The sequence below is a fragment of the Molossus molossus genome, unplaced genomic scaffold (genome assembly GCF_014108415.1).
Source record: "Molossus molossus isolate mMolMol1 unplaced genomic scaffold, mMolMol1.p scaffold_m16_p_1, whole genome shotgun sequence".
Lineage (NCBI taxonomy): Eukaryota > Metazoa > Chordata > Mammalia > Chiroptera > Molossidae > Molossus > Molossus molossus.
In genome coordinates, this window is record NW_023425344.1 from 179,672,443 (window position 1) to 179,687,955 (window position 15,513).

Consider the following 15,513-nt stretch of genomic DNA (forward strand, 5'->3'; position numbering starts at 1 on the left):
CATACCTCGGTTGCAGTTTGTCCCCAGCCCTGGTTGGGTCATGTGGGTGTCGACCACTCGATGTGTCCCTTTCACATCGATGTTTCTCTCTCTCTCCCCCTCCCACTCTATCTGAACAAAATATTGAAGAAGAATGTCCTCGGGTGAGGATAAAAAAAAAAAAGATATATAGCCAAATGTATTATATTATTGTTTGGAGATTTGTGTCATACTTCACTTTTCCCCATTGTAAGATCCATGATTTCTCTTAGAACTTCTGTGGTTTAATACTTTACATTTATATCTTAATCCATTTAGAAATTTAACCTAACATAAATGATGACATAAGGATTCAAATTAATTTTTTTCACATGGCTATGTGGTTTTCCCAGCACCATTTAATAAAGTCTGTTTTCCCCACTGATTTAGAATGCCTCTTTTATCATATACTAAATTTCTCTATGTATTCATATATGTATATGAGCATGGTAGGCAGAAAAATATCCTAATTCCTGAATCCTGTGAATGTTACCTTACATGGCATAGGGACTTTGCAGATGTTTTGAAGGATCTTGACACAGGCAGACTATCCTGGATTGGCTGGATGGGCCCAGTGTAATCGCAGTGGTCCCTCTTTATAAGGGAAGCAGGATGTCAGAGTCAGAGAAGATGTGATGATGGAAGCAGAGGTCATTGATTGTTTGGCTTTGAAGACAAAGGGGACTTGAGCCAAAGAATGCAGATGCCTTTAGAAACTGGAAAGGGCAAGGAAACAGAGTCTTTCCTAAGACCTCCTGAAGGAACATAATTCTGTTAAAACCTTGATTTTAGCCTAGTAAAACCCATTTAGGAATTCTGACCTCCATAACTGTAAGATAATACATTTTTGTTGTTTCAAGCCACCAAATATATGTTAATTTTGTTATAACAGCAATGGGAAACTAAGACACTGGGATAACTATTCTGTTCCATTGACTTAACTTTTTTTTTTCTTTTTTATTGATTTTAGAGAGAAAGGAAGGGAAAGGGAGAGAGAGAAACATCAATGAGAGAGAACATCGATTGGCCACCTCCTGCATGCCCCCCACAGGGGATTTGGCCCACAACCTGGGCATGTGCCCTAACCAGGAATCGAACCAGTGACCTCTTGGTGCATGGGTCGATGCTCAACTACTGAGCCACACCAGCCGGGCAACCTAACTTTTTTGTACAAATATCTTTTAATTATTGTAGTTTTATAATATCTTTTAATATCTGGTCAGTTCAGACCCTTTTATTTCAGGATTTCCTGGCTCTTGTTTTTTATTTTACCATATAAAGGTGAGAACTAGCTTGTTCAGTTCCCCCAAATTTATTTTTGGCATTTTTACTGAGATTACATCACATTAAATTTAAAGATCAATTCAGGGGGAACTGATATCTTTTAAGCTGTTGAGTCAGTACATAGTATGTTTTATTTGTTTTGTGTCCTTTAATATCTTAAAGTTTTCTCATATAGGATGTACACTTTTCTTTTTAAGTTTATTTCAAGGCATTTTATATTTTTGTTACAATTTTAAAATTATCACATAGTCAAAAAAATGTATACTAAAAATTCAAACAATATAAAAATGAATATAGAGGAAGGCAAAATCAGCCAAAAGCTTACTAAGCATTTTTCTACACACTAGGTTCTCTTAGCTATAAAGAAGGGCAATGACTGTTGGGTAGGCAACCAACAGTGATTGCCAAAAATCTCATTGAGATTTCTATTGAAAATTCATTGATTTTGAAGAATTTTGAAGTTTATAATACTAAGCCTTCTCCTCTGGGAACATAGTTTTAGATACTTTTCCATGTAGGTCCTGAGCATTTCTAAATTTTTATTCTTAGATATTTATGGTTTTAATGAAAGTGTTTCTAACATTTTACCAGTAAGCAGATGATGGTAGCTTATTTTTTCTTGATTGTGTTAAGGAAACATATAATTACCTTTTTACACCTTAATCAGGAATTTATGTTTGAATTTTATTGAATGATTTTTCAAATGATGAAATTAATTTTTTTCTCTTTGCTCTATTAGTATTAATAAAAGACATCCTAATATCAAATCATCCTTGCACTACTCAAAAGGATCACTTGGATACTGGGTTCCCCTTTCAAATTTCCCTTTCTATGTTCCAGGCTGACTATGCTGATGAGATTATTTTTCTTTAGACAGAAGATTAGGTTTCTGCTGGTTGAGTTTTGGTCTTATCAGAGGTTGCCTCCCTGAGATTTCAGATAGGTCACTTAGGTTATAATTAAGGATATATCCAAAACATTTCAATTATACATTTATATAAATATACTCATGAATTGCTAATTTTTTTTATCCTCACTTTGGATATTTTTCCATTGATTTTCAGAGGGGGAGGGGGAGAGAGAGCGAGAGAGAAACTTCGAGCACCACCCCAACCAGGGCTTGTGATTGAATCCACAACTCTCTGGTCCTGGCAGGCTCTCTAACCACTGAACAAAATGGGCCAGGGCTCATGAATTGCTAATTTAACTATTAGAAATCTAGTTTGTCTTATTTCCAAGTTCATAGTGGGTTGTCTTGGAGCAAAGGAACAGAAAACTACTCAAATTGGTTTAAGCAGAAAAAAAGGACGATTCATTCGAGTGTAGGGTTATCTCATAGACCTTAAGAGCAATAAGTGCTGTTGGGTTCCTGAGAAACTGGAAAAGAGATCTAGAAAGCAGTCAGAATTCAAAAGTGTTTCTTTCTGTCTCAGACTCTCACTTTCTTAGTCTCTCTCAATTTTTTAAAATGGATTTTTTTAGAAAGAGAAATGTCTATTTGCTCCATTCATTCATGCATTCATTGGTTGACTCTTGCATGTGTCCTGACCTGGGATGGAACTCTCTACTTTGAGGTATCAAGAGATGCTCTAACCAACTGAGCTACCGGGCAGGGCAGTCTCAATTTTTAATCTTCCTGCAGATGGGATTTCTCTGATTTAACATCCACACAGCCACAAGAATTTAAGTTTAGTAAAGGTCAAAGGCTTGTGACTTCACTTAGCCAAGAGGAGTTATGGATTTGCAGATGCTCTAAGGAGTATACAGTCGTCCTTCGTTTATCGCAGTTAATTCGTTCCAGACTCTAGTGGTTGCACCTGGCGTTGAAGGATTCCTAGGGTGCTCAAATACATAGGCTTACAGTCCATACGTACAGTAATTTTAATTTTAGTTGTAATACAGGGGTGTATAATTGACTCAGACAACCGAGCACACGCTGTATCATTTTCACTGTCTCGATCAACTTTTTAAAAAATTTTTTCCTTTATTGATCTGAGAGAGAGAGGAAGGGAGAGAGAGAGAAAAACATCGATGAGAGAGAACATCGATCGGCCACCTCCTGCATGCCCCCCCACTGGGGTCAGGCCCACAACCTGGGCATGTGCCCTGACTGGGAATCGAACCAGCGACCTCTTAGTGCATGGGTCGTCGCTCAGCCACTGAGCCACACCGGCCTGGTTCCATCAACTTTTTAATAAATATATTTGAAAAAAAACGGGATAGAGTGAAGCCCCAAAAGTCAAAGCGCGAAGTGGCAAGGGACGAATGTATGTGAAGAATGGGAGGTAAATGTGGGTATCTTTGGTATGGCAGGCAGCTCATAATTATCCCCAGGTACTATCTATAATTAATCACTGTTAGGTTGTTAGGTTGCTTGTACTTCCAGAATGCTTCCTGAATCAGTTGTCACTGCTTTTTAACTCAAGCCTTCATCTCTTGCCTAAAATACTGCAAGAGCTTCTTAACAGCTTTTGTTGCCTTTACTCTCTTAAAATTTATCCTTCAATGCCACAAGGTAATGGTGTGAGGATTAAATGGAAACTATGAACTTTAAAGCACTCCACAAATATAAAGTAGTGGTGGTGGTGGTGGTGGATATAGATCTAACCATATGACTGGTCTGCTTAAACACTTTCAATGATTTCCCCGTTACTTAAAGACTGAAGACTAAAGCTCCACACACGGTCTTAAACCTCTTCAAAGCCTGAACTAAAACGTAACTCTCCGCCCCGAGAACCTCTTATGGCCTATCTCCTCCCTCACCAGACAATTCTATTCTTTGATTCCGTTAAATTTCTATGTGCACAATGCTCTTATTTGCTTGTCTTCCAATGCTGCTGCTTCGCCCGGAAATCCTATTCACTCTTGAAAACCGGAATAACAGATTAATTAAACTCCAGTAAATCATGATAAGGTTCACCCTCTCAAAATCAATGCCTCCTTCCTCTGGAGTTGTGCAAATCTCCAGCAAAGTACCACAGCTTGACTAATATTCAGCCGTGTTTTTCCTCCCCATCCACCGGCTCGATTCCCCAGTTTCATCCATCTACTCTAGCTGCCCTAGCTCCACCAGGGGCCCGGAAAGCGCCTGGCTCCGGGAATTCGAGTCAGAGGCTCAGCCCTCCTGGTAGTGCCAAGCGCTCGCGTTTCGATACTTTTAACGAAGAGGAGGGCTCGAGCCCGGCTGTTTCCCAGACGCTGAGGAGCTACGTCCGCCCGGTCCGCCCGGGTGCATGCTGGGAGATGTAGTCTCCAGTCGACCCCACCAAGTTTTGAGTTGTAATCCTGGAAGGCGGCAACCCCCAAATTTTGAGTTAGTCCTAAGGAATAAAAGGAAGAGGGCGACACAGAGTATCAAGCCAGGTCACGTCCTTTCGGCTCAGCTCCGGGGCCCAAGCAGCGGCGGGACAGGCTACAGGGCGGATCCGAGAAGGGCGGAGAGACGTTACGTTGACGCGGGCGTGAGAGGGTTTGGCGGGATTTACGAAAGCCGCCGCCGAGCGCGCGCTGCAGCTGGAGGCCGAGGCCTGTGGGGAGCTGAGGCGTTCCCGAGGCGCGCAGTTGGGAGCTGAAGCTCGCTTGGGTTGTGTGCAGAAGGTCGGAGCAAAGAAGTGGGGCGCACGCGAGGGCGTCTGGAGGCCGTCCCGGGTCGGGCGCGTGCCGGCCACCGGACGGAGGTCGGAGCGAGCAGCGCTGCAGGCCCGGGTGAGTGTGTCGGGCGCAGACGGGGTCCCTTTCCACCGCCAGGTGCGTCCCGCCGTTAGCCAGGCCGGGCCGGGCCGGGGCTCCCAAAGCCGGCTTATGGGCCCCTCCGCGGCAAGTGAGGCAGGGGCGCGCGCGGGACCAAACGACCTCGGAGCTCGTGGCGGCGAGAACAGAAGCGGACTCATCTTGCGAGCTGGGGGACTTAGTGAGGCCTTCATTTCCAGCACCCAGTTTGTGGGCGTGGCGAGGACGTCGAGATCCAGAGACTGTAGAGACTCAAAATCTCAGCTGTTGTATGTTAGAGCCAGGGTTTCCGGTTTCGGGCCAGCCCTCCATGACACCATGCTTTGCTTACTCCAGTTGCCAGTTCTCTAATCGGAAGACCGTTCACGTGATGCCTAGGGAATTATTTGTTATTTAACTTTTTCTCTAGTGATTTGAGAGAGCCAGCGAGGGAGGGAGAGAGAAACCTCGATGAGAGAGAACATCGATTGGCTGCCTCCCTCCTGCATGCCCCCCACTGGGGACCCGGCCCACAACCTGGGCATGTGCCCTGACCGGGAATCCAACCGGCCACCTCTCGGTGCGTGGGGTCCACGCTCAACCACTGAGCCACACCGGCGGGACTACCAAGTAATTTCTTAAAGAAATTTATTGCAAAACTAAGTTTGCCCCCGCTGGTGTGGCTCAGTGGGTTGAGTATGGTCCCATGGACTGAGAGGTCCTGTTTGATTCCCGGTCAGGGCACATGCCCAAGTTTCGGGCTCATCCCTGGTGGGGGGTGTACAGGAGGCAGCCTATCTATGTTTCTCCCTCACCTCGATGTTTCTGTCTCTCTCTCCCTTCCTCTCTCTCAAAAAAAATCAATGAAGACATTAAAAAAATAAAAAACTAAGTTTGCAGCTCTGTACTTCCTCTAGTGTTCTTCCTGATGACCATCTGTATTTTTCAGTATTGAGCACTGAGTAATGGCTATGCAGATGCAACTTGAAGCAAATGCAGATACTTCAGTGGAAGAAGAGAACTTTGGCCCGCAACCTATTTCACGATTAGAGGTATGTGCTTAGTTGTTAATTGGGGAATTTTAAAGCTTTATTAGATTCTTCTACCTATTGGGAGAAATCATAGCCTTTATGTAAATCAGCGGTTCTCAACCTGTGGGGTCACAACCCCCTTGGGGGTCAAACGACCCTTTCACAGGGGTCGCCTAAGACATAACAGTAGCAAAATTACAGTTATGAAGTAGCAACAAAAATAATTTTATGATTGGGGGGTCACCACAACATGAGGAACTGTATTAAAGGGTCATGGCATTAGGAAGGTTGAGAACCACTGAGTAAATCATTGCTTTACTGCCTATGGTCAAGACTCAAATTAGTTTTCAGAAGGGTTGTCAAGGGTCCTGTGGAAAGGCTAAACATCTTAGATGTCTTCTTTTGTCGAGAATTCTCCTCCTACTTCATCACTTTTCTTTCTCAGAGCTGGATTGTCAGAAACTAAGAAAAGCCCTAAGACCATGGTAAGAGTGTGCTGTTTGTATTAAGTATTAAATTACAGTCCAAGGTATTACACTGGCCTGGCCAGTGATGCAGGGAGGAGAGACTCAAGTATGTGCTGAAGTTAATGGCAAGACAGCTGTCATGATCAGGGAGAAGCATTTGTAGTTGTTAAGGTATAAGTGTTATGGGGAAGGAGACCTGGCCCTGAACGGGTCTGTCTAGAGCCAGGCGGTAGTGTGTGGGTTCTTGACTTTGTGCAGGAAAAATTTCACATTAGTCCAGGTGAATTTTAGAGGATGTTTATTAAAGCTGGGGATGTGAAACGAGAAAGGGCTAAGGAAGTGAGCCAAGGCTAGTCTGCTTTGGCTCATTAAGAAGTCAGAGAAGCCCTGGCCGGTTTGGTTCAGTGGTTAGAGCATCGGTCTGCAGTCCAGAGAGACCTGGGTTCGGTTCCCGCTAAGGGCATATACCTCGGTTGCAGTTTGTCCCCGGCCCTGGTTGGGTCATGCGGGTGGCAGCTACTCGATGTGTCCCTTTTACATCGATGTTTCTCTCTCTCTCCCTCCTACTCTATCTGAACAAAATATGGAAAAATGTCCTCAGGTGAGGATTAAAAAAAAAAAAAGAGAAGCCCTGGCAGTTTGGTTCGGCAGTTAGAGCAAGGCGTCAGGGTCGTGGGGTTCATTTTCCAGTCAAAGGCACCTACCTGGGTCGTAGGTTTGATCCCAGGCCCCAGTGAGGGTTGTGCAGGAGGCAATCAATTGATGTATCCCTCTCACCTTCTCTCTCCCTCTCTCTCCCTCCCTTTCCCTCTCTCTCCTTCTCTCTCCCTCCCTCTCTCCCTCCCCCTTCCACTCTATCTTAAAAGCAATGATATCCTTAGGTAAGGATTAAAAAAAAAAGTCAGAGAAAAGGGGGCCTTGGAGACAGGTTCAGGGGATTTGTCTGGGACCAACTGCTGCTGCCCATTGCTCCCCTGGTTGCAAGCCTCATGAGGCCCCTTAGAGTTTAGGAGATGCATGCCCCCGGAAGAGGGGGGGGGGGGGGCGTGGACATGCTCTCCCTACCAGGCTGGAGAGCGCTGCCTGGGTTCTTTGTCTTGAGGCTTTCATCTCTCACTTGCAGGTGAGAATTTTAGGAGAAGTCTCTGGGGAAAGTTTCAGCAGAATATTCATCAGTTTTCTAGGTGTGCTCCTTCAGGGTCGTGGTCTCCATTGATTGGTCATTGTCAGGACAGGAGGTAGTTAGTCACTGCAGCTGGTTCTGGTGTCCCCCACCTGGTTTTCTGGGTCTGGAGCTGAAATATAACTGAGGCCTAGATGTCATTTCTAGGGAGATGACCAGTTTGTTCAGCTATCTGTCTCAGTTTGCCTATTTCACTTGCCCTGGCTTATGGGCCTGTTTCATTAGAGCCAGGCTGTAATTCAGAACTCTGCACAAGAACATCAAGCACCAAAGCTGGAGCCTTACACTATTTCTGCTCATTGTATGGAGGATCCTGTGTGAGTGCTGGTACATGGGCTGAAAGAAGTAGAAGAGAAATCCTCCATTCTTTGTCTCTTCCACATAGTCTTTCTAGCTCCCGCTAAGCTTCAAGACTCCAGACGTTACCAACAGGTTTGTGATAAACATTAGAAAGTTCAGAGTCATAACTTTCAGTATCATGAGCACCTTTTTTTTTTTTTTTTTAAATCCTCACCCGAGGACATTTTTCCATTTTTGTTCAGATAGAGTGGGAGGGAGAGAGAGAGAGAGACATGGATGTAAAGGCAACACATCGAGTGGCTGCCTCCCGCACGACCCCAACCAGTGTTGGGGACGAATCCTAATCGAGGTATGTGCCTTTGACCAGAATCGAACCCGCAACTCATTGGCCCGTAGGCCGATGCTCTAACCGCTGAGCCAAACTAGCCAGGGCATGAGCATCTCTATATGCATATATGTGTATTACTTATTGCCTAAATATTAAATACAGACAAGGTTTCTATGGCAGATACCATTCTCTCATCTCCCAAAGCTTCCCTGACTCCCTAATACATACACATCCCCCCACTAACTCATACTCTCCCAGAAGCCGTGCTTTCGATGGCTAATAAAAACCAAAGCTGACTTTGTATATAGGGAGAAAGAAATGGTTTGTTTGAGAATTGGTGTACAAAATCATCTGTTTTTAGAGCAGAGTCTTCTAGTCATTGTGTTACAAAAAGATTTTTTTGTTTTTAAAGATTATTGATATGCTAAGATAGTGCTCCCCTCAGCTCTGGGGCAGCCTCATCTGTTAACCCCAGTGTAGTATAAAAAATATCATTTTTTTTATGTGTGCTTGATGCGAAAAACATTGGGAAATACTGGCTTACAGTGGCCTTTTGGACCCAGGGTCTCAGAGTTCATTTAGCATCCCAGTCATAAGACATTGAGAGTTACAATTTCCAGTAGTTGGAAGTTACTGGTTTAAACCCAATTGATGATGAGTCCATTTTATTTTATTTTATTTTATTTTATTTATTTTTATTTTTTTTTATTATTTTTTTTTAATCCTCACCCAAGGACATTTTTCCATTTTTTGTACAGATAGAGTGGGAGGGAGAGAGAGGAAGAGAGAGAGAGGGAAACATCGATGTGAAAGGGACACATCGAGTGGCTGCCACCCGCATGACCAACCAGGGCCGGGGACAAACTGCAACCAAGGTACATGCCCTTAGCGGGAACCGAACCCGGGTCTCTCCGGACCGCAGGCGGACGCTCTAACCGCTGAGCCAAACCGGCCAGGGTGAGTCCATTTTAATGTACATGTGATAGTGCTAGATAAAATCTCCTGGTTGTGATAATTTTTTTATTACATGCCTTATATGTAGGGCACACTTTTCAAAGCTTTTGCATATAATATCACAGTTCTTCCAGACAGCTCCATGAAATAGGTAGGGCAAATACTTACATTAGACAGATGAGAAAACTGAAGTTTAAATTTATCCATTTTCTTCACTTGCAGCAATGTGGCATAAGTGCCAATGATGTGAAGAAATTGGAAGAAGCTGGATTCCATACTGTGGAGGCTGTTGCCTATGCACCAAAGAAGGAACTGATAAATATTAAGGGGATTAGTGAAGCCAAAGCCGATAAAATTCTGGTAAGAACTGCTTACGTGACCTAGGAAGGCACTGGAGGGAGTAGTACAAAAGGGTATACAGTGAAAGGTGGTGGTCTTCCTCCTTCCATTCCTTGTTGTGTCATCTTGTTCCCCTTTCCAGGGGTGACAGCATCATTACCAGTTAATTATCTCTGTATGTGCCTTCTTGAATAAATTGGATTTTTCTCTAAGGAATTGCAGTATCATAGGTTATGACATAAATGCTCTCAAGTTGACTACCAATTTGCATTCCCACCAGCAATGAGTGGTATATACTTTATCTTTCTAGATACTATGACCTCATACCTTAGAAATATTCTTCAGCCCTGGCCAGTGTTGCTGAGTGGTTGTAGCATTGGCCTGCATACCAAAGGGTCATGGGTTTGATTCCAGTCAAGGGCATGTACATAGGTTGCAGGTTTGATCTTTGGCTGGGTCAGGGTATGTGCAGGAGGCAACCTGTAGATGTCTCTCTCACATCAATGCCCCCCGCCCCCCTTCCAGTCTCTCTAAAATTCAATGGAAAAAATATCCTCTGGTGAGGATTAACAAAAAATAAATAAATAAAAAAGAAATATTCTTTTGAATGCAGTCACATAAAACAGTTTCAAAGAAGCCCAGCTGATGTGACTCTGTGGTTGAGCATTGAGCTATGCACCAAGAGGTCGCCAGTTCAATTCCCGGTCAGAGCACATGCCCAGGTTGTGGGCCCAATCCCCACCCAGTTGGGAGCATGCAGGAGGCGGCCAATTGATGTTCTCTCTTATTGATGTTTCTATCTCTTCCTCTCTCTCTAAAAATCAATAAAGAAAAGAAAAGGGGGAAAAGTTTAGAAGAATATTGACACAGGATAATGTTTTTGATACAAGAAATGTTAAAACGTGTTGTGTATGTATGCACACACATACTACATACATGATTGATTTTTGTTTTTAAAAATGTATTTATAAATATATAGCACAATCACAAATACACAAATATTAATGTTACTTTTGAATGGGAAGAATATAAGCAATTTTTATTTTTGCCTCAATTTTTTGAGGTCTCTACTTTTTATTTTTATTTTTTTTAAACATTATTTTATTTTATTTATTTTTTTATCCTCACCCGAGGATATTTTTCCCTTTTTTTGTACAGATAGAGTGGGAGGGAGAGAGAGGTAGGGACAGAGAGAGAGAGAAACATCGACGTGAAGGGACACATCGAGTGGCTGCCACCCGCATGACCAACCAGGGCCGGGGACAAACTGCAACCGAGCAACCGAAGTACGTGCCCTTAGCGGGAACCGAACCCGGGTCTCTCCAGACCGCAGGCCGACGCTCTAACCGCTGAGCCAAACTGGCCAGGGCTCTACTTTTTTTTTTTTAATTCTCACCCAAGGATATTTTCCAACAGAGTGGAAGAGAGAAAGAGAGAGAGAAATATTGATGTGAGAGAGACATATTGACTAGCTGCCTTCTGCACGACCCCAACCAGGGCTGGGGGCTGAACTGCAACTGAGGTACATGCCCTTGTCTGCAGGCCAACGCTCTAACCACTGAGAAACCAACCAGGGCTACATTTTCTATAATAAACATATTTTCGTTTCAAATAGAAAAGCTATTTTTATTGCTTGAATATTAAAGTCATATTAATTAGACCCTCAGTATGTATAATTTGTTAGTGAACTAATCACAGGCAAGATTCTTTAATAATGATAAGAGGGTGTGGTTTCTTATCATACACTTGGTTTTTTTAATATCTTAATAAATGAGAAAAAAGTGATTTTACTGGCTTCACCGAAATCCCTTATAAAGCACTTTAACTTTGAAATCCCATTGCTTTCACATGTTATCATTTTGCCTTCATAATGACATGGAGAAAGAAAAGTAGAGCCAGTATTACTTGTTTTACTGCTATTAATCCACATAAAACATACAGTTTTACAGAAATTTTCTCTGAAAAATAATCTTGTAAAAGCTAAAGAATCTTGCAAAAGAGTACATTCTTTGTTATTGGGTACATGTAGTTTTGCTATGTAACTTACTCAAATGGACATCTGAGATTTATGTGTATACTTATTTAATATCTTAAACACACAATACATACAGCGCCCAGTAAATTCTGTTTTATTGGGTTTTATACGAAGAGCTTTGAATTTTTCAGCACTGGCAGAGCTGTTACTCCATTTATTTAGTACCACTATGTAATAGTAATTTAGTCAGGGCTCAAAAATCATAAGGAATTCTTAGTTTGAGAGGAAAGATGTCATTTATTGGATTACTCAAAAAGAATGTTTGGCCCTGGCCGGTTTGGCTCAGCTGTTAGAGCGTCGGCCTGTGGGCCAAAGAGACCCGGATTCGGTTCCCACTAAGGGCACATACCTCGGTTGCAGTTTGTCCCCATCCCTGGTTGGGACGTGTGGGTGGCAACCACTCAATGTGTCCCTTTCGTGTCCATGTTTCTCTCTCTCTCTCTCCCTCCCACTCTATTCGAACAAAAAATGGAAAAATGTCCTCGGGTGAGGAGAAAAAAAAAAGAATGTTTGAAGTGGTGACTTAATTAGAAGTAAGAGTTCTGAGTCCCTAATACCTTATTGTAAGACTGTGATATTGACTAAGCCAGTAGGTGTCCCTAAAGTCTATTTGTTGTTTATTTTTGAACATCAGTTTTTGTGGCTGAACAAATCCTGACAGGATCTTTATTTATGCCTTGTAAGACCTTCTTAGTTTTAGAAGTCAAATTAATGTTCTCCTTCGGTGAAAACATACAAACCTGTAATAAGTGAAATGAGATGTGCGAAATGATATAGATATGTCTTTTTATATATTTGTCCTGTTGATTTCAGACATTTTATATTGTGAATTTCTGGTGAGTAAAGATTGTGCTATTTATTTTTTTTAATTTATTTTTTTTATTGATTTTAGAGAGAGAGAGGAAGGGAGGGGGAGAGAGATAGAAACATCGATGAGAGAGAACATTGATTGGCTACCTCCTGCATGCTCCCAACCTGGGCATGTGCCCTCACCGGGAATCGAACCAGCAACCTCTTGGCGCGTGGGTTGACACTCTGCCACTGAGCCACACCGGCTGGTCATATTTACTTTTATTTATTTTTCCTTACAGGTGTTTTAAATTTTTATTATATTTTTATTTTTTGCAATTTGTGCTATTTACTTTTTTTTTTATCCTCACCCAAGGACATTTTTCCATTTTTTGTTCAGATAGAGTAGGAGAGGGAGAGAGAGAGAGAGAGAAACATCAATGTGAAAGAGACATATCTAGTGGCTGCCACCCACACAACCCAGCCAGGGCCGGGGACAAACTGCAACCGAGGTACGTGCCTGTGCTATTTACTTTTAAAGGCTAAATAAAATTTATTCAGTACTGTGGCTATTCCCTCCCATTCCCCCAAAATCTTGGAATTGAGACTTTTCAGCAAGAATATCCATAGTCACAATGGAGAAAGGAAACTATCTCCAGAATTATTTATTTTTATTTTTCTTACTAAATTTATTGGAGTGACATTGGTTAATAAGATTATATAAGTTTCAAGTGTACATTTCTGTGATTCATGATCTGGGACCTTGGAAACATTATGTTTAGTGAAATAAGTCAGTCAGAAAAAGCTAAGAACTATATGATTTCACTCATATGTGGGATATAAATCTGAAACTTAGACACAGACAACAGAATGGTGGTTACCAGAGGGAAAGGGGGTGGGAGATAGTAAAGGGTAAAGGGAGTCAAATATATGGTGATAGAAGATGAAAGGAGACTCAAGAAAAGAAATCCAAATTCAGAATATAAATCAGAATAGGTGAGAGAATGATACTGTGAATGAAGCAATTCAGAAGGTGCCAGATTCTCCTGTGGCTTTTTCCACATTTTCAGTTTAAAGAAATTGTTAGTGGCTTTTATTGAGCTATTCTTTCTTGCTTGGTATACTATCATAGCACTGACAGATTCAGCATGGATATTTTTGTAATATTTTCCTTTTACTTGCTATCTTATGTCTTGTGTCCAAGGGTTGATAGTTCTTGGCTATTGAAAACTTCTAAACACTTCTACCTAGCACAGATGAAAGCAAGCTTATTATGTTAAGTGTAAGAATAGAAGTAAAGTTCTGCTAGGTTACGCAATTAGATGGTTTTTTATTTCAAATTTCACTTTGGTTATAATATTCTGTTCCTTTAAGAACTCATAGACTAGAAAATGTAGGGAATAAAATGAAAAGTAGGTAAAGCATCTCCTTCTGAGTTTTCTCAACATTTTGTTATTAAATTTTCAACTTAGAAAGAACTATACAATGAACAATTATATACCCACCACCTAGACCAGCGGTTCTCAACCTTTGGGTCGCGACCACTTTGGGGGTCAAATGACCCTTTCACAGGGGTCGCCTAAGATGTAACAGTAGCAAAATTACAGTTAAGAAGTAGCAACTAAAATAATTTTATGGTTGGGGGTCGCCACAAAATAAGGAACTGAGAACCACTGACCTAGACTATACCATTAACATTATGATACTTGTTAACATTATTAACATGCTTGCTTTATCACCTCTCTGTTTATCTCTCTATCTAGCAGTCAGTCCGTCTTGGATATTTTTTATGCTTTTCAAAGGAAGTTACAGATATTAGTACATTTTCCCTAAATATCTTAGCATACATTAACTAGATTTCAATATTGATGTATAGTTTTTTCTCCACTCTCTTTGGTGATTTTATTTTCTAAATCTTCATTCATCCTGAAGATTAGTAGAAGTTACAAGAAGAGAGATTACAGAAAATAGAACGAAAGAAATTCTCAAAGAAATAACACAATAAACCTTGACAGAGTTAAAGGGAAGCAGAAGTCTTACATAGTAAGACCCCATGGAGTATCAAAGACCAACACCTAGATAGATCAGTGTGAAATTTCAGTATACCAATCATGAAGAGAAGATTCTGAAAAGATTTCAGAGAGAAAAAAGGAAGGAACAACAATCAGAAAGCACATTTTCTATCAGAAATCTGTATAGTAGAAGCAGGTAGAGCAATACTTTTAAAGCTCTGAGGGAAAATAATCTTAAACATAGCATTCTATTTATAGCAATATTATTAATCAAATATTAGGGCAGAATAAAACATTTTCAGAAATATAAGAATTCAGAACATTTTTCTCTCACCCACTTTTTCTTAGGAAGTTACTTGGGGATATACTTTACCAAAATGAAGGTGGAAAAACATAGGATCTAGGTTAGAGTGGTTCCAACTCAAGCCCGGCCAGTGTTGCTCAGTGGTTGAGCATCGACCCATGTACCCAGAGTTCATCGATTCAGTTCCCCATCAGGGCACATGCCAAGTTGTGGGTCCAATCCCCAGTGGGGGGCATGCAAGAGGTGGCCAATCAATGTTCTCTCTCATTGATGTTTCACTCTCCCTCTTCCTCTCCCTTCCTCGCTCTCGAAAATCAGTAAAGAAGAAAAATATAGAGAAGTTTAGAGAAAGTTTTTAAAGTATAAGTTTAATCTCTTTACTTGATATTGATCTATTCATATTTTCGTTTTCTATTTTTTTGGTAGTCAGACTCAGATTATTAATTTTACTGAATTTAGACTCAAGTTCTACTGATCTTTTGGTGCCTTGACTTGGATTCTTCTACTTGAATTTGCTAGTTTGAGTCTTTCTAGAAATTTGCCTATTTTGTCTAAGTTATTTATTGGCATCGTTTTATTTTTGTTAGATTAATAATGATGTCCCCTTTTTTATTCCTGATTTTAGTCTTTGGTGGGGATGGGGTTTGCATAAAGATTTATTAATTTTATTGATTTTTTTCAAAGAATCAACTTTGGTTTTGTTGATTTTTCTCTATTATAATTTTGTTCTCTGGTTTATACTCTAATCTTATTTCCTTCCT

At 41.3% G+C, this 15,513-nt stretch overlaps 1 protein-coding gene across 3 annotated transcripts in view; it reads left to right on the plus strand.

Annotated features, from left to right (window-relative positions):
- Nucleotides 1-5,959: 5,959 nt before the first annotated feature.
- RAD51 (RAD51 recombinase) overlaps nucleotides 5,960-15,513 on the plus strand; it is a 32,218-nt gene continuing 22,664 nt past the window's right edge. The window contains exons 1-3 of one of the 3 annotated variants that reach the window (XM_036247454.1): nucleotides 5,973-6,062; nucleotides 6,487-6,526; nucleotides 9,496-9,633. In XM_036247454.1, the coding sequence (XP_036103347.1) occupies nucleotides 6,524-6,526; nucleotides 9,496-9,633 (141 nt within the window). In that variant the 5' untranslated portion in view covers nucleotides 5,973-6,062; nucleotides 6,487-6,523. Of the gene's footprint in view, nucleotides 6,063-6,486; nucleotides 6,527-9,495; nucleotides 9,634-15,513 lie in introns of all 3 variants that reach the window. The other 2 variants (XM_036247447.1, XM_036247461.1) reach the window with 2 other exon arrangements.